Here is a 20434-nt window from a genome sequence, read left to right on the forward strand (position 1 = left end):
GTCCACACTGCCTTGGCTGAGTGGGTCTGGTGTCCCGCATGAGCCCACACCCAAACTGTTAGTTTCAATGCCGAGCGGGCCTGAGGTGCCTCGGCCTCCACGCCACCGCCCCCATGCCCACAGGGCCACCTAGAGAGGCCAGGCAGGTACTTACAGCGGGTCCGGGGGGCCCCGCAGCACCGGTCTCACCATCTTTGCCGGGAAGACCCTAGAGGGAAGGGAAAAGGGTGAGGTCCTGACACACGCTCTTCAGTTCTGTGGACCCCAGTACTGGGCAGGCACAGTCGGTGGCCCTGAGTTTCCATGATCCCCCAACCTGAACTCCATTTCTCCCCGCTTCCTTTCCTGAGCCCCTCCTTTTCCCAGTCTTGCTCAGCATGGGAGCCTTCCCCATCTCCCGGCTACTGACCAATAGCAACTAGAAGTCATCCTGTGTGGACTCCCAAAGGCCCTAGAGAAGCATGGACTTCTCAGCCACAGGACTCCACGCTGCTAACTAGGGACCCCAGGAGCATGCCACGGGATTCCTCTCCCCTTGAGGGTGTCCAGCCAGCACCAATGCGTGGGTAGTGAGACGGGGTACTTACTCTCAGTCCAGGGGCACCAGGAAGTCCCTTCTCACCAGCCTTGCCAGGTTCGCCCTGGAGGAAAGAGTGCAGGACCATGAAGGGAGGGTTTTGGGGGGGCGGGGGGTAGAGCAGGTGGGGGAGCCTGGGACTTGGGGCCACAGCCTGATGGACAGGAAAAGCTCAAGCTGAGAATCAGCACCTTCTCTTACGCTCAGAGGGTGTGGCAGCACTGCCCATGGAACAATGTCACGGCTGAGATGTCCCGAAGCTCTAAGGAGCCCCGGGTTTCCCCAGATCACATGTACTCCTGTGGGACATGGAGGCCCCAGCTGCCCATGGCACCCAGGATCCCACTCAGACCTGCCCTTGGTTAACTCTCTTTAGGAGCCAGTCCTTTCCACAGGGGGCAAGGAGGTAGGTGGCACCATGTGGAAGGAAATGGAAGGGCGGGTTATTACTTACATTGGCACCTTTGGGGCCGGGGAAACCCATGACACCAGGCTGCCCACGAGCACCCTGAGGACCTGGAGGTCCAGGACGACCATCTTCACCAGGGGCTCCCTGAAAGAGAGGACACCGTTCTCAGAATGTAGACGCTCTTCCCACATCCGTCCATCCACCTACTAAGTGCCTACTATGTGGCAGGCACAGGGCAAGGCAACGACCAGACGCACGGCACAGGGATTGAGCAAGGTTTCGACCAGCAGCCCTCACCGCACATGTGGACCCCCGTCAGCAACAAGGTGCTGCTTAAATTAGAAGTTTTGCCTCTCACGGTGCGCACCAGGCTTCGTCTTCCCCCGAGGAAAGGCCCGAATGCACAACGGGGTGGCACTTCCAGAGCTCCACACCCGACCCTGGTACCTACCATCTGCACCCCTCCCCTGTTCTCAAAATTCACGGGCTGCCCCCCACCCAGACTCCTGTCTGTCTTCCTACCTGCCTCCTCAAGGATATCCCCTCAACCTCTCCCAACAACTCCAAATGGTAGACTTACAGAAGGACCAACTTTGCCTTGAGGACCGGCATCACCGGGGCGTCCAGTGAGACCCTTTGGTGAGGAGAGAGACAGAGGGTGGGCGGGCGTCGGGGCAGGCCCCAGGTCCTCCCGATCCTCAGCACAGGGCTGGAGGGAGCAGGTGGGGAAGGGCACGAGGACTCCCGATCACAGTCGGAAGTCAAGGACGAAGGCGGCTGGGCTACTTACCCGGGCTCCAGGAAGGCCAGGCTCTCCGGGACGGCCAGGATCGCCATTGGCGCCCTTGGGGCCAGCAAGGCCGCTGGGCCCTCGCTCTCCAGGGGCTCCCTACACAAGGGGAGGCAGCAGTCATCAGCAGGCCATTTGACCAGCCATGCAGGGACCCCAAGCCCTTCTTCCCCCACTCACCTTTGGACCTGCCAGACCATCTTGACCTGGGAAGCCACGGTTGCCAGGAGCACCCTAGGAAGAAGTGGGAGGGCAGGTGGTGAGTGACAATGGCCCCTGACCCAACGGTGACTCCAGGGAGCCCAGCCAGGCTTCGGGGGATCAGTCCCACCAACCCACAGTTTCTGTGGGGCTGTAGCTATGGGCGGCAAGATTCTGAGAGAGTAACTTCTTGGGCCTGACCTGGGGAGTAGCTCAAACCATTTCATGCCCTCCTGGGGGCATGGGGTACAAATAAGAAGAGCTCCCTGTCCCCGTGGCATTGAGTGGAGAAGAGAGGAATCTGATACTCAGGCCACAGGACTGGACAAGAACACAGAACCACCAAGACTCCACTTCCACGTTCAGGTCACACCCACAGAAAGTGGTACCTTTCTTACTTTACCTCTAGAGTAAGAGCCCACTTACTCTTTCTCCAGGGGGACCAACGGGCCCAGCACCACCAGGCTCTCCACGGGCACCTCTCTTGCCTTCCTCACCAGCAGGACCAGGGGCTCCTTGGGGGCCAGCAGGGCCCTGAGAAGCAGCACAAAAGAGAAACAGGGTGAGTCTTCACCTGACCCCGGGTCAATCACTGACCTGGCATGTGGTGGAAGTGACCTTGGCCATTATTTCAGGGCTAGGGGATTTGGGGAAGAGGGGCCGTAGAGGGTCAGCCCAGGAAGAGCAGAAGTGGCCCAGTGGGAAGAGAGAGGGTGTAAGGGTCAAAGATGGGAGCTGAAGCTGCTGATGCTGGCCTCCCCAGACACAGCCTGAGGGGTCCCAGATTAGGGGACAGGGCTATGGAGGAGTAGGGCAGTGGGCGGGGGGATGGCCTTGGGCCCAAGAGCTGGTGGGCAGATACTCACAGGCTCTCCCTTGGGGCCTTGTTCGCCTTTGAAGCCAGCAATACCAGGCTCACCCTTGAGAAAAGACAGAGGCAGGTTGTCACGCTGGGTTCTCTCCATGGACCCTGCCCCCATCTCCAGAAACCCTTAAAGGCATGCCCCCCCCAGCCCCCAACAAAGGACACTGGTGTGAGTGCAGGAAGGAGGGATGGCGGGGTTTGACCCCGATGGTATCGATGGGACTTGGGGTTCACTCTGGGTCTTACCGTCTGACCTTTCGGGCCCAGCGGACCAGTTGCACCTTGAGGGCCAGGTGGACCACGGGGCCCAGGAAAGCCGGGAGCACCAGCGATGCCCGGAGCACCCTGTCAGCATGAGTAGAAGAGAGGGGCATCAGGAGAGGGGGCAAGGAGGGACTGACCCCACCTGGAGGAGCCAAATCCAAGGGCAACACTCACAGCAGATCCTTTGGCTCCAGGAATTCCATCAGTTCCAGGGTTACCCTGAGGAAAGAGATGGGGTCATTATGAAGTAAGTAGCAAAGAATAAACCCCAGCTACCTCCCTGCCCTCCCAGACCACAGGCCCAGGGGCTGGGCCAGCAGCTGGCCGTCCCAGACATGGTCCTGCTGGGGGTTTCTGGGACAGGATGGGGTTGGAAGGAGACCTGCCCCTAGAGATCAGGGAGCAGGTGCTGGGCCTAGATGAAGGTTTGATTGGTGGGGCTCCAAATGGGCTCCACGTCTCTCAGAGGTAAACAGAGTCAAGAGCACCCAGGCCACAGACTTCAGGCCAAAGGGAAGCTGTACTTACAGAGGCACCGGCCGGTCCAGGGGACCCAGGAGTACCAGGTTCACCGCGAGGACCTTGAGCGCCTTCGGGGCCTCGAGCACCAGTGGGGCCAGCTTCACCCTGGATAGAGACAGAGAGGGGTGGAGTGAGGAGACGCCACGGGGCGGGTGGGGGGCAAAGACCTCTCCCCGGCCAGCAACAGCTCAGGGACAGAAAGCGGAGTTGCACACACCGCACCCACTGTGTGCGTGCACGAGCGTGTTCCCCACGTGGTCCCACACGCCCCCCCCCGGAGTGAGCTCGCCAACCCGATGCCTTCCCCCCACACCTCCTCCGCTCTCCGTCTCCCCTCCACACCTTAACCCCCCACAGCAAATGCACACCTCCGTGCTATGGCATCGGGCCTCAGGAAGGCCAGTGCTGGGGGGTCCTGCCCACGCTGAGGGGCGTAAGCTGGTAGACGGGCCACTGAGGCGGGCAGCCTTTACCTCCCCCACTCTCCACCTATTCCTTCACCGGGGAAAGGGAGGCCCTTGGACATCTGGACTCAGGGCACCACTCCACTTGCGTCTGGCCAATGTGTGAACACCGCCACCCCCAGGCTCCGGCCCAGGCCTGTCTGAAGCCAGCCAGGAAGCCAGGACGCAAGCAAGCCGGGACGAGCGCCCCACTCCACTTGCCCCTGCTCTGACCACGGTCCAGTCCTCCTCGGCCTCTGGCAGGTCCCGCAACCCCCCAAAATGGCCTCTGCTTTTACTTTCATTTTTTTCCTGAAAGTTACAACTGGCTGCGATCCGGGCTCTCTGGCCAGCCGAGTCCTCTGGGGAGGACTGCTGACCTGGAGGCGGGGCAGAGCCTCCTCAGGTTTCTTCTCAGAACATTCTTGCTCCACTCTTGTAATTATTATTTTCTAAAGGTCAGGCCCCCTCACCTTCCGCTGTCCCTCTTCACAATGGGTCTCCTTCACCCAGCTCCCAGGGCCTCAGACACCGTCTGGTTGCCATGGAAACCCCCAGGAGGGGAAAGGCAACCTGATGCCAGTGACCACATGGAGGCTCCTTATTCATCTCCCGGCTGCCCCCGGGAGAGAATTCCCAGGGAACGTGCGCACTGGAATCCTTCTTGGGCCACAGGGGCCTTTCCCTGAACTGGCTGGCCTCCCACTGGCCCCTATTAATCCTCGGAAGAACTCTGTTCACACTGCCTGGAAGAGCCAGGCCCCCGGTGGGGTAGGGGCGAGAGGGAAGCTTGGAGCTATCTCCTTGCCCACTTCCTCCAGCTCTCTTCCGGGTCTAGAGTTTGCCGTCCTCCAGTTCCTGGTCTTCTGCTCCCTCCCAGATCTCCGGTGTCTCCCCATCTTTTCCTCCCTTCCCCGGTCTGACGCTGTAACCGCACCTCCAGCTTCTTATCCTTAAATCTTACTTTCCCTTCCATCTGGTGACTGAACCGCCTGGCTCGTCCTTGCCTCCGCGGAGAGCAGCAGTGGGTGGGGGTGGGACACACTCCTCAGAAGGGAAGTGGGGACGGTCCAGGGGGCAGTCGGTGAGGGTGATGGGGTGGGGAGGGGGCGGCTCCCGACTCCACCTGCAGGGCACGTACCTTGGCACCGGGAGCACCAGGGAAGCCAGGACCGCCAGCAGGACCCACGGGACCCTGGAGGAAGGAAGGAGGGGGAGAGGGGAATGCTGTTTCTGGGCAGTGTTGCTGCAACCCCCAAAGGGGTTGCGAGCCACCCCCACACCTCACACTCCTTCCCACCTTTGTACTGATTTTGCACTACATCCATCGTGGCCCAAAGTCCCTGGGCGAAAACCGCCCCCTCTGCCTGAGCCTGGCTTCACGAGGCAAAGCCGGTTTCTAACTACAGACATGGTGAGAAGCAGATGATTCTTTTACCTCCCTATCTATCCCTCCTCAAAAAAATGCCAAGAGGATGGCTGAGAAAAATGAACCGTTGCTTCAAAGCTTGTTATCGACAGGCTAGGGTGATACGGATTCCTCTCCCTTTGCCCAAGAAGCGCCAGCACTGCCAACCCCACTGGGCTGCTGAAAGGGACTCGGCTAAACCTACCACAGATGACAGGCACTTACCGGAGGCCCAGCAGGGCCTGGTTGACCGTCGTTGCCCCGGGCACCCTATAAGCAGGGGGGGAAGAAGCGGCCGTGGTGAGAGGTGCCTGACCAACAGACCAGGCCCTCTCCGCCCACAGTGCCCGCCCCCCCCACAGAAAATGTGGGCGGCGCTGGGCCCCAGGGGCCTCAGGGCTGAGTGGGGGGCTGGCCAGGGATGGGTGCAGGGCAGCCCCCCAGGGAGGAGCAGCCCCAGAACCCCTCCGTGTTGGGGGCAGCAGCGGGCAAATTCTGAGCTTAAACACAGCTTGGGTGCTCTCCTAGCTATTCCATCATTTCTTAAACTTCCATTTAGACCCCAAATATCCCCAACATCAAGGCCAAGTTATCATTTAAAGACTCAGTGAATCAGGCCAAAGGACAATGAAACAGCCAAGCAGCAAACCTCACACAATTCCTCCCACCTGCTCCCAGGGGGAAACACTTCCAGGAGCTTGGTTATCCTCCTTGGTTGAGGCTTGGTTAAGGCCTCCCCTTGGTTAGGTCCGGGATGCCTCTGGGCTCCGCCCTCTCCCCACCCACTCTACACAACCTATTTCTAAGGAAACGCAGATGCTGCCGCTGGCCCAGGAAGAAGCCGTGTTCTGCGATAGGGACAGAGCCCTGGGCACAGCCTGAGGACCACGTCTGAGCTCTTGCCCCTGAGAGTCCTTTACACAGAAAGACAGGGCCACCAGGTCGCTCTCTAGGACTAATTTTGAGGGTTTTCCCTCCAGGTTTGTGGTGAGCACGTTCTCCACCCCCCCACCCCCCACCCCCCCGCCTTTCTCTCTCAAGGCCCCTCAGGGCCCAGGGAACTTTTACCCAAACTCTAGGAACCATTAGGCTAGGCCCGGCACCTGGTCCTTGGCAGGGGACTGGAGCAGGCCAGAAGGCGACCTTTCCCAAGCTGGGCCCCGCCTGCCTGCCTCTGCCTCTTCTAGGGTGCTGAAGAAGGATGCTTTGGCGGGGAGCTCATATTTTAAATAAGACTCAAATCTTCTTCCTGGCTATGATCCATTTCTCCTGACTGAGATGCTCCAGACTGGCATTAAACAAGAACGCAAGAGGAGACTTGACAGAAAAAAAATGTCAGAGGGAACATAAAGCCTCAGCGTTGGCCACGGCCCATTCTGGGCCAGGCCGGCTGCTTCGGGAAGCTATGGAGCACCTTCCCTCCGGGGGTTGGCCAGAGGAGAGGCCTGGGGCCCAGCATGACCCGCGAGGCCTGTGCTGGCTTCGGTGGCTCTCCCCGCAGCAGAGCTGGGAGAGGGCACAGTCTGGCCCAAGGGGGCACGTGACCACAGCAGGCAGAGGCCAGCCCAGCCCCGTCCCGGGCCCAGCCTTGACACCAGGCCTGCACTTGGAACTGCGTGACGTTGTCAACTTTCTATGCCAAAGCCTATACGCAGCCTGCCAGCCTGACTACTGCGGGGACAGGAACCAGCGGGGAGGAGCAAGGAGCAAGGCCTGCTGTGCTCGGCAAGGAGGAAGAACAGGGATGCGGCTCGTCTCTGCCCCTGACAGGGTGCGGCCACCACAGCTCCGGGCCCGGCCAAAGAGCCACAGGCCAGGTCCTAATAGTCTGCAAAAATAGCAGTGTTTCTTGGCAGCCCCAGCACTCTCTAATCCCCTCACACAAAGTGACCCTGGGACAAGGCACCTCAGCAGCTCCGGGGGACAAACGGGGGTCGGGGCTGCCTGTATCTCACTGATCTGCTCTGGAGGGAAATTTCTGCCAAACCGATACATTATGCAGGAGGCAGCAGAGTGAGTGAAGCTGATTTACTTTGGCCAGCCCTGCAATGGCCTGTGAGGAGGGGCCTTGGAGCCTGGGTGGCTGGGGTATGAGCTCAACCGAAAGCATAATCTTTCTTAAACACAGCTTTCATCACATCACTCGCCTGACCAAGCGCCTACAAGGGCTCTCCATTGCTGAGGGATCAGAAATAAACACCTGCGCCCTCCGCCGCCCGCCGCAAATCCCCTGCAAATCCCTGTGCCCTTCACTTCCCACGTCAACAAGAGGCCACCAGAGGCGGAGGCTGCCGAGCAGGGTCTTAAGCTATGCAACCTTTCTGTGCCTCGGTTTCTCCTTCCCTAAAATGGGGAGAAGAACAGAATCTACTTCACAGGATATGAGGGGAGATTCGGTGAGACAAAGCATGTAAGGTATTAACCCAAGGAAGTGCCTGTGGCAGGGTGGCCACTGGGATTATCTATCACAGTATCACCAGCGGCAGCAGCAATGTCAAGTATAAAGACCCCATGTGCCTAGTTGATGCTAGACTGTTATGCTTTAATAGGGCATCATCTCAAAAGCCAGAAAGAACAGAGAGTAGCACAGCATCGTAAGTCTGTCCATAAGTTCAAACTGGATTGACCGGGGGCGTGGGGGGTGGGGGGTTAAATCCCTGCGAAAGGGATTACCTGCACCATCCAGCCTGGTTAAGAGAGAATCCTGCCCTCACCAACCAACCCTCCCATCGCTGTCCTTCAACGGTGCAGACTCGGCCTGGGGATTTGCAGCAGGGTTACTCAGAGATAATCCTCACGGGGTGACAATGCTCTCTGTGCCTCACGGGGTCATTTTGAGGGTCAAGCAAAACAGCCACCCACGAAAGTGCCTTGTAATCTCTAAAGGGCCGGCCAAAAGGTGGCCTTTGGCCTTGTCATTACTCACCGCAGCCCCAGCGGGGCCAGTCCGTCCTCTCTCACCAGGCAGGCCGCGGGGACCCTGGAACACACACACCAGGCCAACACACGCATGAGTCGGCTTAACGACGCTCCACAAGTCCTTCCCAGACACCGGAGTGGGGAGCGTGCGTGTGCCCGGGAGGCAAAGGTGTGGATGCCCCTGATCCTGCCTTCCCGACCCATCTAGAACTTCTCATATCACATCAAAGTTCTTCTGCCCAGCAGACCACACACACGCTCCTGTCGTTACTGTCAGGAGTCTGGTCACAGGCGTGCCTTGCTTTGTGCAATAGACGAACACCCCCCTCAAAACGTGGAGAATAAACAGAATTTTAAAAAACTGAAGTACATCCTAAGTGTGTTCACGGGCTATTTCAAGGAAACACTGGTGACACCTTGAACAAATCATCTAGCTGATAAATTTAGCTTTTGGATCTGATCGTAACCAGATCAAATCTACAAAACCGAGTATCTCCTCTGCACAAAGGGAGCAGTGGTGTCCATAGCAGAGTCATCTACTAGGCTTTAGGAGACGTCTGAAGAGCGTCCCGAGGGCCTCCCCAGGGGGTGATATTCACACTCACCATTGGGCCCGGGGAACCATTCTCACCCGGTGAACCACTCTCACCCTGGAAAAAAGATGCACAGTGTCAGTGAGCGGGACTCCACTGCCCCCAGAAAACTCCCAAGGAGGAAGCTGAAATCTCTGGTCAACTCAGCTACCACCGAGACCCCCCCCAAAGTTCAGTTCTGTGAGGGACAATTCCCCGAGCTCTCCAGGCCTCCTGCTCCTCCATCAGGATGTAGGACTGGGTGTTCCCAGCCAAAGCCGTTCTGACATCCTAACTCCACGGACTCAATAGCATCTCCTTGACCGGAAAGAAAGGCTCCTCCATTGTCCCCACGTGCTTCTTGGTCCTTACCTTCACACCTGGAGCACCAGCTTCTCCCTTAGCACCATCTAGACCTGGGTAGCCCTAGGGGACAGGAGAAAACGTTCGATCACACTTCTGGAAGAAGATTCGTGCCCCCCAAATGATTTTTCTCTCCCCAGGGCAATTCCTTCCTCCCAACCCCCGCGTCCGTGATACTTACTCTGTGACCCTTGACGCCAGGAAGGCCTGGGGTTCCTGGGAAGCCGCGAGCACCCTGCAGTCCAAAGAGGAGACGTTGAAGGCACAGTGCGGAAGGGCCCAGGAGAGGCAGACCCGCACTGCAGAGAGTCTCCAGAGCCAGCTCCCTCAGGCCGGGGCGGGAGGGGGGGCGGTCAGAAGCCCAGCACTTGGACAGTTCTTTCAGTAGATCCCAGAGCCCCCCTCGCCGTGCTTCCCCCATCTTATGGGAAAATGGGTGTATATAACAGCTGCCTAGCCATCCCCACCCCGTGGGCCTGTGTCAGGATCCTAAACATCAGCACGAAGGTCTGATGTACGTAGGGGCTGCTGGAATTCTGCTTTAGAAGTGAGCTAACCCAACTGGATGAGCTGGGTGCGAGGCCACTGCCTTGGCTGCAAAGGAGGGAGACTCACAACGAGGTTCGGGGCTGGGAAAGGCGGGGAGGGCTTTACCTGAGGGCCAGGAGGGCCTCTTTCACCAGATTTTCCAGGCTTTCCGGCTTCACCCTGAAGGGAGAGAGATGTATTTCAGCTTCTCCAGAAGACAAGGTAGCACAGTTGGCACGATCCAGATCACCTCTCTCCTCTTAGTTTTCTATGCCTTTGCCCACCTGCTTACTCCCTGCCCGCCCCGCCCCGCCCCCACCACCTCCTTCAGATTCCACACTTTGAATGCCCCTCCTGGGTCACCATGCATTCTTTCAGACAGCTGGGCAAGCTTCTCCGTCCCCCCCAGCCCCCAGCTGCCCCGGGGGGCTTTTCTCTCTCCCCTCCTAGGCTCTGCCCATAGGGCCAGCACTGCCTTACCCTGAGAGACTTTTTGCTGTCTAATGCGATTCATAAGAATAGTTCGAGAGCCAACTCCCTTCACTTCGTTTGCATCCTTTGCAGACATCCTGACTCAGGCTGCGCTTTTCCTAACTCATTTACAAGTAAGATAATGCTGGGCTGTTGAGTGTCTTCCTTTGTTTTTCCTTCTCTACATCTGTCCCTCTGTGTTTTCCCTTTCCCTTCTCTTGTTTCTCAATTTCCCTTCGTGGAGCTAATGATGTTTTAATTATTTCCCTCCCCAGTGGGTCCCAAGCAGTCCCCGGGCACTCGCAAGTGGGAATGTAGACAGTAGACAGGGTCTGAGACTCCGACTGACCAGTTCTGCCCCTAAGGACACTTTCCCCCGGACCAAGCCAAGGGCGCTTCTGCCCCAGCACATACACCCCCTCCAGACCCTCCCAAAGGAGGCATCCACTCGTTTGACTGGTCAGGTGTACTCACATCATCGCCAGGCTTTCCAGGGGGGCCAGGAGGACCGCGGGGACCCATGGGACCCTACAAACAAAGTGAGGGAGTCTAAGAGATGGCCGGAGTGGGACGATACCTGATCGGTAGACAAAACTTCGGTACTATAGCCTCTGGAATCTAGTTCCCCCCATAAGGAAGAAAGATGGGGTGCAGGGGTCTTCCCACTCTGTGCTGAGAGAGAGTGAGCGTGCAGGGCCGACTGTACTGGAAGGCAGCAGGAGGCACAGGCCAGGGGCGGCCCAGAAAGGGGACTGTTGTGACAGAGCTCCTGGTGGTCCTCGCCTGCCGTGGCTCTCTGTCAGAGATCCCACAGAGCTAAGAAGTGGCATCTAGATTTCCTCGGGGCCCTCCCCTGGGAAAGCTCTGGGCAGAGCCAGGGAGGTGACAGTGCCGGGAGCTGGGTGGTCCATCACTGGAGGCTCCCCAGGGGGAGTACAGGGCCCGGCGCTGGCACTCACAGAGACACCGGGTTCCCCAGGTTCTCCAGGGTTGCCTTGAAATCCTTGAGGTCCCTAAAAAGTAACAGGAGGACACCAGGTTAGCCCTACAAACTGCCACCCGAGAGCTTGAAAGCATCCGCGCCGCCACCACCACCAGGAAAGACCCAGTACTTACGGGAGCACCAGCAGGGCCTGGAGGCCCTCGAGGTCCCATGGGGCCCTGCATCGGAACAGAAAAGGAGGAAGCTCAGCGGAATTGCCTCGCCAGCGGCCTCCCGCGGGCCACCTCCTGCCAGCCGAGGGCCCAGACAAAGGACACAATTTACCCCGTGGGGAGGGGGCATCCAGTGGCTGCTCCCTCTCATTTCCCGCTCCCCGCACAACAATCTATTTATTTATAGGCACCATTTGGATAGAGAAGCTGGCCTTGCTCTCTCCTGGCCCGCAGCCATGTTTACTAAAGTCTGAGTTTCATTTAGCATGTGCCAAGTCCAAGCCGCAGGGCCGAGATTTCCTGCTGGAAGCCTTGTGGATGCTGGAGAACAGTGGCTGCTGTCTGCGTTCTTCAGTTCTCAGTCCAAGAGCAGTAGCAACCAGCCTTGCAACAGACCAGCCTATATGTGTCTCTCCATCCTCATTCTTCTTGGTCACTCCAGCGCATCATTGAAACCGGCATCCGTCACCATTAAAAACCAAATGCGTTGCGCTAACCGCATGGGAGGTTACATAACCGGTGGAGAAGAGCTGCTCTACGCAATTATCTGTAAAGTGAGGTTGTCAGCTTCTCTGACTCTGCTAAGGGCCACCGCCTGCCATTTTGGCTGCCAAAAAAACCAAACCCAAAAAACTGACGTCTTGTCTTACCATTGGCCCTTGCATCACTCCCATCTGGGCACCACCAGCCTTCTCATCAAATCCTCCGGCCATCTGGGCAGCAAAGTTCTGCAAATAAACCCAACCACATTAGGAGCCCGACAGGCTCCATGTAGTTCCGCTGTAAATCGGTATCGAAAAAAAAAAAACCAAACCTTAACTTCAGATAAACTCTAATTGTTGGAAACTAACCTAGCATCGGATAGAATTACCAACGATTCCTGAAAAAACGGTGTGGAAATGTGTTATTAGATGACAGCGGCACACTCATTTCCCTGGAAGATGCAGTGCTATTTGGAGAAGCATCCGTGACTTGCATTTCATTTTACAGGATTACACTTTAAATTCTAAAATGGGGGGCGCCTGGGTGGCTCAGTCGGTTAAGCGGCCGACTTCGGCTCAGGTCACGATCTCGCGGTCCGTGAGTTCGAGCCCCGCGTCGGGCTCTGTGCTGACAGCTCAGAGCCTGGAGCCTGTTTCAGATTCTGTGTCTCCCTCTCTCTCTGACCCTCCCCCATTCATGCTCTGTCTCTCTCTGTCTCAAAAATAAATAAACGTTAAAAAAAATAAATTCTAAAATGGTAAATAGGCTGTTTAACCTACGTTGAGAAATGTAACTCAAACATCGCTTCACAGGGTTTCAGAAAAAAAAATTTCCAGGTCTTTATCGTCCAGCCAAAGACTAAAACCCACAACCTTAAAATTTTTCAGCAAGGAAGGTAGCAGGCATCTGCGAGCCACTCAAGAATTTGAAACGCAGCAAACATCAAAACGGCAAACCTGCAAAAACTGGACAATAACACAGTTCGTTGGCTGGCTTCATTCCAAAAATGACTGGAGCCACACACCTTCAGTCAGTGGGGCTCTTTCATGAGAATGAATAGTCCCTTGGAATGTACTTGGCAAGGGCCACGATTAAATGTCTTCCAAGGACAGTGGTCTCTCTTCTTCCAGGGAACTACAAGTGCCCAGTCATCCTCTCCCCCGGCCCCACACCCATGCCCAAGAATCGACCGCACAGTACAGACGCCTGGGAGCCAGGTAACTGAAGACTTTCTTTGCAGAAACCCAGTGAGTGAAAAAAGTCATCCCTTAGCGCCACAGTCTGATGCCTAATATGTGATTCCGCTAAATTACAGGCCCGGGGAGAAGCCCACGGGCAGGCTGTGCACACACTGCTGGCCGGCCTGGGAGCCAGCCAGGTAAGCAGGAGTAGCAATTTAGAAGCCACATTTTTCTGGAGGGGCAGCTGAAGGAAGGGGACATAAGGATACTTACTCCACCGAGGCCAGGGGGGCCAGGGGGGCCAGGAGGACCAGGGGGGCCGGGATTTCCAGGGGTCCCAGGCTCTCCGTCTCTGCCACGCGGTCCAGGGGCACCCTTGGCAGAAAGAGAGAAGGGCACCCGTGTGAAGCAGGATTTACACAAGAACCGCCCTGGCCACGGCTGCCCCCGAGGAGGTGGTCATGCACATGGGAGGGGGCAGAGGGGATGCCCGGAGGATCTGGGGGTTCCACAGGAATCGGGCAGCTTTTCTCTACTCACTTTTTCACCTTTGTCGCCACGATCCCCTCTGGGTCCTTGTTCACCTGCAGGTCCCTGAAGGTGAAGGGAATGATGAGATGACAGCATGGCCAGGGGCCTGCAGAACAGTGACTTGAGGAAGAGGTGGGAGAAGGGATTTCTCCCTTTCTTACCTGAGGCCCAGGAGGTCCTTTGGGTCCTACAATCTGTGAGAGAGACAGAGACCCAGAGGATGGCAAGTTAGAGGGAGCCCAAGGAGCCGACCCCCTCGGAGCAGTGGAGGCAACCGACGTGAGGACAATGTGTACTTACATCCTTAATGTCTCCGGGTTCTCCTTTCTGTCCCTGAAACACGACACATTGTGAGGACGGAGCCCCACAAGCCCACTAAAGCCCCCAGCACGAAACCCTGCCCTGCAGCCTGAGCATTGAGGTCCCCCCGCCCCGTAACACAGAGCTCTGCCTGCTGCCTACAAAATCACAGGCTGGGTGAGCACAACATTGCTCCTGAAGAAAGCAAAAACAGAGACAAAAAAAGGAAAAGAGGGGCACCTGGGTAGCTCAGTTGGTTCAGTCTCCGACTTCACCTTAGGTCACGATCTCCCCGCTAGGCTCGTGAGTTCGAGCCCTGCATCGAACAGCTCTGAGCCTGGGGCCTGCTTCAGATTCTGTGCCTCCCTCTCTCTCTCTGCCCCTCCCCCTCTCACACTGTCTCTCTGTCTCTCTCTCAAATAAACTTTAAAAAAAAAAAAAAAGGAAAAAAAAAAAAAACCCTTACCTTTGGTCCTGGTTGCCCTGCAAGTGGGAAAGAATAGAGAAGAATGAAAGATTTGTGAGATGGGTTAGCACAAGTTCTTGTGCTCAAACACTCTCTAATGGATTAAACAAAGACAAGGATGCAACCCGGGAAGGAGGCAGCTTCCTGTCCCTCTGTTGGGATGTTAGGGTCACTGGGGTCCTGGGGTTGCTGGAGGTCCCACGAGGAATGGAGAGGACCCAGACTTTGTTATTAAGAAAGCAGTCAGCATGCAAAAGAATGGAGCAGGGCGTATGAAGAGAAAATGAGCAGCTCAAGATCTCATGAGCACCAAGAAAGGAAACACCAGAAGCTGGCAGAAGGTCCAGTCTCTTCTCTCCTCACAGGGCAGGAAGCCCTTCCCACAGCCCAAGCCCTCCCGGAAGAAGGGTTAGGGAGGTAGAAGGGTCTTACGTTCAAGCGGGGTCTCCTTGAAGCGAGCACAAAAACACAGCAGGGCAGAGGAGTTATAGACAGCATCGAAGCCAGCACCCCCCACCCCCACAAATCAATGATCCCTTCCCCCTTCAAAGCAGTGAGGCCCTCACCACTTCCCCCACTGGGGCCTCAGAAATGATCGGGAAATCTAGACCATAAAAGCAGCTTGCCAGTGTTGGTGAAGGTGTTAAGGAAGGGCAACTCCTTGCTTCCCTTTCAACTTTCTTCTCTGTTTGAGTAGGAAGGGGACAGTGAGGGCCACCCAAGAGACCTAGGCATGTACCCGTCCCCACCACCCCCTTTCCCCCGCAGGGAGATGGGGCGTATGTTCAAGTGCTGGGGAGGGGTCACGTGCACACATGTGGTCCACCAGCACTGGTTCTGGCTGGGAGTGAGTAAACCCACCAGAGCACACGCCTGCAGGGCTCCAGCCCAGCGCCATCTCTCAGAGCCCAGCCCCTCCTTCTCCTATTAACTCGCTTCGTAATTGGCAGTTAACTCCAAGAGAGGTAAAGACAACAAAAGGCAACTGCCACCAACGTTCCAGATTTCAAAGAGGGAGCCCGCCCTGTCTCCCCACTGAAGACCATTAGTGGTCGTCTACAGAGAAGACAAGGTGTGGGTAACTAATTAATCTGGGGAATTAATCTGGGGTTCGGCCCACAGGATATGGGCTCTCCATTGCAGCTCTAGTGATCAGAGAGGATTCCAGAGAGGATCCTTTTGTGGAACCACATCTGTCCTTCCGTATCTTGGAAGCGTACTTTTTTGGAGGTTTTAGGTGAGGAGGGACCCCTCTAGTGTCCCAGGCTCATTCACTTTCAACCCGCAGGCAAGAAGTGGCCTTTCCTTTCAGCTTCAGCTGCCGGGGTCCCATGGATAACCAGCCCCTCTGCCGCGCAGAGATGACCAGCATCCATGGGAGGTTTGCTGCACCTGCAAGTAATTTATTTATGTGGAAGAGGAAATAAATAAATTACGACCACTGGCAGTGGCGAGGTCAGTTGAGCAGATGGGGCAGCACTCTCCGAAGGGGGTCTCAGGGCTGAGGCAGTCTTTCATGTCTTCACAGATTATGTCGTCGCAGAGGACAGTCCCAGTGTCACAGACACAGATCCGGCAGGGCTCGGGCTTCCACACATCCTTATCATTATACCTCTGCCCGTCCTGCACACAGCTGCCAGCCTTCTCTGCACCAAGGGCGGGGCAGGGGAAGCAGAGAGTGAAGGGAAGGAGGGGTGGGGAGCCAGAAGAGAAAAAGAGAAAGAGGTTGCAGTCAACTTGACATCATTCGAAGAATGATGGGCTCCGGCCATCCAAAAGTAGAGAACTTGGAAATCATTTTTCTAAGACATCATTCAATCTTTTGTGCAGTCAACATATGTTTATTGTGCACCTTGCACTGTGCTATCCATTGACCAGTGAAAACCCTGCCCCAGCAGTGAAGGTGGGCGAGGGGTGCTACTGTACCATATTCTCTTCCGAATGCCTGGGGCAGACCCAAGGGTGTTGGGGGGGCGGGGACTCCGAGTGGGAACTCAGGAACTGTCCAGAGGAGAGGGGAAAATGGAGACACCCCCCCCCCCCCAGCACAGGAACAGAGGCCTTTTTTCTGCCTTCCTCTAGGAACTACGGGATTTGCTAAAAAGGACTGACAGCTACAATGCAGGAGGCATGTAGAAAATTCAACCCACAAGAATTAGAATCTATAAACAACCAGATTCCAAAAGCGGATATACGGGGTGGGGGTTAAAGGAGGAGCGGTGAGAAATAGGATCATGTCCCACGACTTAAATCATATTAGAATTCGGGCCAATTTGGGGAGGAGGATAGGGGCCCATTCAAAAAATGCCCTTGGGACCCCCAGCAGGCTAACAAAATGCCTTGGGAGACAAGAAGGGCGTAGGGGCTCCCCTCTGCTGACCTCCAGCTGTAGCCCTCCCTGGAGAGAGCCTACCTTCATCAGAAGACAAACCTCAATGTGGGGGGGGGGGGCGGGGAGGGCGCTGGGGGCTTTGAATGCCTGGCCTGGGCTAAGATTAGCCAGTCCCGGCCTGGCCTCCTCCAAGAATGAAGACCGAGAAAGGCACGGACTAGTCCCTCTCCACCAGCGCCCTGCCGTCTGGAACTCACCCTGCAAACGAAACCTGTGCTGACAAGAGCGCTCCCGAGAGCGCCAGGGGCTGAAGAGCCCGCACCACGTGCTAGGGAGCGCCCAGCGCTGTTTTTCTCATCAAAATCCCCAAAGCGAAGGCAGCTGCAGGGGATGAATAATAGGAAAGCGCCACAAACCAGGTGGGCGGAGAAAGAAATGGGCCTGCCTCCTGCTCTTTAAGGAGACTCTGAAAACCTAAAGATAAACCTTCCTTTTTTTTTTTTTCTCTTGCCACCAGAAGAAATCCGCTCAGCCTTTAGGCAAGATAATCCCGGCCAGAGTAGGGGGATCCCAGGGTAAACACAGAAGTTGCGGGGACACGCCCACGGCTAAAATAGCTGGAACGGTAGAAATCAGGCGGTGGGGAAGGAGAAGGAGCAGAGGTTAATGGTCTCCCGTCTGGACCGAGGAAAAGCCCACCTTCACCCAAGAGGGCCCAGGGTGAAAAAAGAAAACGCTGGGAGAAGGGGGTGCACCCGAATGCGGGTCAGATTTCTCTAGGAAGGGCGGACCCGGGATGCGCGGGGGCGGGGCCAGGCAGCGCGGGATGTGAGAGCCGCTGGGTGACTTCTGGCAGCAGCTCTGGACGCGGCTCGCCCACAGACACTGGGAGGGTGAAAAGTGGGATTAAATGACTGCCCCAGAAAGGAGCCAGCCCCGTAACCGGATCCCCTAGGTGTGGACGGAGGAGCCCAGCACCACCATAATTGCTGTTCGAAACCGCTGCCGATAGCATCCCGGCGCGCCTGATCCGGTTCCCCTCATTACCGCAGCGCGGTATAAGTGCTCCTTTGTGGCAGGCCAATTAAAAAGTTACCTCTTTCGGGGAACTGTTTTTGCTTCGCCGCCGCTTTGCGCAGGGCTGGAGCCCGGGAGGTGGCGGCGGGCGGGCACAGGGGGGCATTGTGGAGAGGGGGGTCAGGGAGTCCGGGGGAACCCACCGGACCTCGCCTCTCATGAATGGGGCTTTTCTCGAGCGCACACAGAGCCCGATTCACAGGTCTCCGCAAGGAACCAGTTTAAATAAATACGGGCAGCATTTCAGCCCCATCTGGAAGCCATCGCTGCCAATCTCCCAACGCAAACAAGCCTCACAAAGGAGGATTGAGGTCTCTCCCCTCAGCCGAGGGGCACTTTCGCAGGCGAGGGCTGTGAAATGCAGATGTGGGTCAAAGACGCCGCCTCCAATAAGTTTCTCAAAGTCGTGGACAGATGGGGAGGAGGGGCGTGCCCGAGCTCTAGGTTTCTGACATTCCTGACGTCCACGCAGACTGTGCCTTTCCCCACGTCACTTCTTTGGGTCCACCGACCCAGGGGAGGGGGTTACGAGGCTCGGATGCGCCTGGGAGCGAAGTCAACCGCCCCGATGCACTCCCCCCCCCCCCACCCCGGGGAGGAGGAGGAGGAGGAGGAGGAGGAGGAGGAGGAGGAGGAGGAGGAGGAGGAGGAGGAGGAGGAGCGACTGGAAGGTTTGGGCCCAAGAAACTGTGGAATTCACTCACTCCCGGGAAAGTTGCGGCGGTGAGAGCGCTCTGCCATTTAAGTGAGCGCCTCTAATAACAGACGGAGAATTTGGGAATTATTTTAAACTCACTTAGCTAATTTCACTGTGCACTAAGCAGAGGTCAGTCAAGAAGACAGCTTTGTGGGTGTACAGGGAAATTGAGGACAAAAATATAGCCAGTCCGAGCCGGAAACACTGATGGACACACCGTATCCCAACAAGTGCCCGGGAGCGCGCCGCCAGGTTAGCGCAGCACGCGACGACCCGGCCAGAATCTCCTGCCCCGGGCTCGCTGCGACTGCGCCGCGGGCTCCAGTCCTGCCCCCGCCTGGGTCAGCCACTGTAATGAACGGAAAGTCCTCCTGGGCCCAGAGCCCTCCAAACCGTCTCTGGAGACAGCCTGGTGGCAGGAGACACCAAATAGAGCCTCGTCGGCAGAGGGATTTTGATCCACCCCCCCCACCTCCATCCCGCCTCCCCAAACAGTTTCCTCTGCGATTGATTTACAATCTGTAACATACAAAGACAGAGCTGGAATCCCAGCCATCGGAAACGTGCCCAAACACGTGGGGAAAAAAAAAAATCCTCTCTACCTAATACACTTTCCAGGCTTCGTTTGTCCTGAATATAATCCCAGACAGTGGGACTTTACCAAAGGAGACGATGGAAAGGTGAGATCCGAACCGCCTTTGGACTAGACCGTAAAACTGCCATCTCTAACTATATTCGGCTGAAATTGTTATAGCAATTGACCAACTGTGCCCCCTTCCTCTGCTACACACACACACACACACACAGAGCCTAGCCCGGTGAGTTCCAGAAATTTAGAAGAGTAACTCATTGTAGTACCTCCGGGGTTTGGAGGGGAAGACGGCGGGGAGGGGGCGCTATTTTCTGGGGCGTTTGAAAAAAGCACGGTCTGGTTGGAATGTTATCGCCTTTCAGATGGCCTCTCCTACGGGGAGTTTCTATACCCGTAAGAGGCACGGCCAAAGTCGAGATGAGAACGAGGGCTGCACCTTGCTCCTGCGCCAGCCGGGAGGGGGAGGAAACTGCGAGAGGCGCTGAGATCTCAGAGCGCCTCTCGGAAGCCTCTCTTTTGTGGCCTCCGATTTCAGCCCACCAGATTCAGAGCATCTCCTTTGTCTAACTCCCCTTTGAACCCTCCAGCCACCAACCCCTGGACGCGGCTGCGAGGTCAACCCTTTGGCGCTTGCTCGTCCCTTCGTTAGAGCCCTTTCCAACTTCTCCTAAGATCGATGGGCCACGACCTGTTTTGCTGCACTCCGAGTGCTTCGGGGAGGTGAGATGGGTGGGTGTGCGCCTGCTTAATTATCAAAGCTGGTGGAAAAGAGCGCGCTTAAATCTATGCGCAAACATCTCGACCCGACACTTTGCACGTTTCAAATTCCTGCGCAACGTAGAGACCTGCAAATGCCTCCAACTGCGACCTGCACCAGCCGACGCTCCAACAGAGCCCCTGACTTGCAGAACTCCGCTAGGTGAGCCCCTGCGCATCATGCGCCCAAGTCTCGGCGCGCTATGACCCCTGGAGCCACTCTAGCCTGGACCCGCCGGCTCCAGAGAGGGAGAGGGCCGGGGGAGGGTGCGAAGGGACGGCACAGAAGGGTGGCAGGCAGGGACCGGGCGACTTACGGACATCCTGGCCGTGACACCGAAGGACAGCGGCGACGAGCAGCGTCAGCAGCACCAGCGTCTGGGGAGCCCCGAGGCGGATCATGGCTCACCGCGGGGCCTGGCGGAGCCGGCCCGAGCGGAGCGCAGCGAGGCGGCAGGAGCACGGCGTGGGTCCGGGTCTCTACCGCGCCCTCATGCAGGAGGCCCTCGGAGCAGGAGGAGGAGGCAGGAGA

The 20434-nt window shown here is 57.0% G+C and overlaps 1 protein-coding gene across 2 annotated transcripts in view; it reads right to left on the reverse strand.

The window, feature by feature from the left end:
- Positions 1 to 20434, reverse strand: part of COL2A1 (collagen type II alpha 1 chain) — a 31092-nt gene extending 10658 nt beyond the window's left edge. The window contains exons 1-29 of one of the 2 annotated variants that reach the window (XM_042946345.1): positions 20220 to 20434; positions 15888 to 16094; positions 14449 to 14465; positions 13983 to 14015; positions 13844 to 13876; positions 13692 to 13745; positions 13425 to 13526; positions 12138 to 12215; positions 11449 to 11493; positions 11292 to 11345; positions 10807 to 10860; positions 9988 to 10041; positions 9515 to 9568; positions 9343 to 9396; positions 9004 to 9048; positions 8406 to 8459; positions 5705 to 5749; positions 5213 to 5266; positions 3635 to 3733; positions 3281 to 3325; positions 3089 to 3187; positions 2844 to 2897; positions 2404 to 2511; positions 1957 to 2010; positions 1777 to 1875; positions 1567 to 1620; positions 1032 to 1130; positions 588 to 641; positions 155 to 208 (exon numbers count right to left, since the gene is read on the reverse strand). In XM_042946345.1, coding sequence (XP_042802279.1) covers positions 155 to 208; positions 588 to 641; positions 1032 to 1130; positions 1567 to 1620; positions 1777 to 1875; positions 1957 to 2010; positions 2404 to 2511; positions 2844 to 2897; positions 3089 to 3187; positions 3281 to 3325; positions 3635 to 3733; positions 5213 to 5266; positions 5705 to 5749; positions 8406 to 8459; positions 9004 to 9048; positions 9343 to 9396; positions 9515 to 9568; positions 9988 to 10041; positions 10807 to 10860; positions 11292 to 11345; positions 11449 to 11493; positions 12138 to 12215; positions 13425 to 13526; positions 13692 to 13745; positions 13844 to 13876; positions 13983 to 14015; positions 14449 to 14465; positions 15888 to 16094; positions 20220 to 20304 — 1941 coding nt within the window. In that variant the 5' untranslated portion in view covers positions 20305 to 20434. The remainder of the gene's footprint in view (positions 1 to 154; positions 209 to 587; positions 642 to 1031; positions 1131 to 1566; positions 1621 to 1776; positions 1876 to 1956; positions 2011 to 2403; positions 2512 to 2843; positions 2898 to 3088; positions 3188 to 3280; positions 3326 to 3634; positions 3734 to 5212; positions 5267 to 5704; positions 5750 to 8405; positions 8460 to 9003; positions 9049 to 9342; positions 9397 to 9514; positions 9569 to 9987; positions 10042 to 10806; positions 10861 to 11291; positions 11346 to 11448; positions 11494 to 12137; positions 12216 to 13424; positions 13527 to 13691; positions 13746 to 13843; positions 13877 to 13982; positions 14016 to 14448; positions 14466 to 15887; positions 16095 to 20219) is intronic. The other variant, XM_042946346.1, reaches the window with a different exon arrangement.

This window comes from Panthera leo, chromosome B4, assembly GCF_018350215.1.
Source record: "Panthera leo isolate Ple1 chromosome B4, P.leo_Ple1_pat1.1, whole genome shotgun sequence".
In the NCBI taxonomy this organism is placed as follows: domain Eukaryota; kingdom Metazoa; phylum Chordata; class Mammalia; order Carnivora; family Felidae; genus Panthera; species Panthera leo.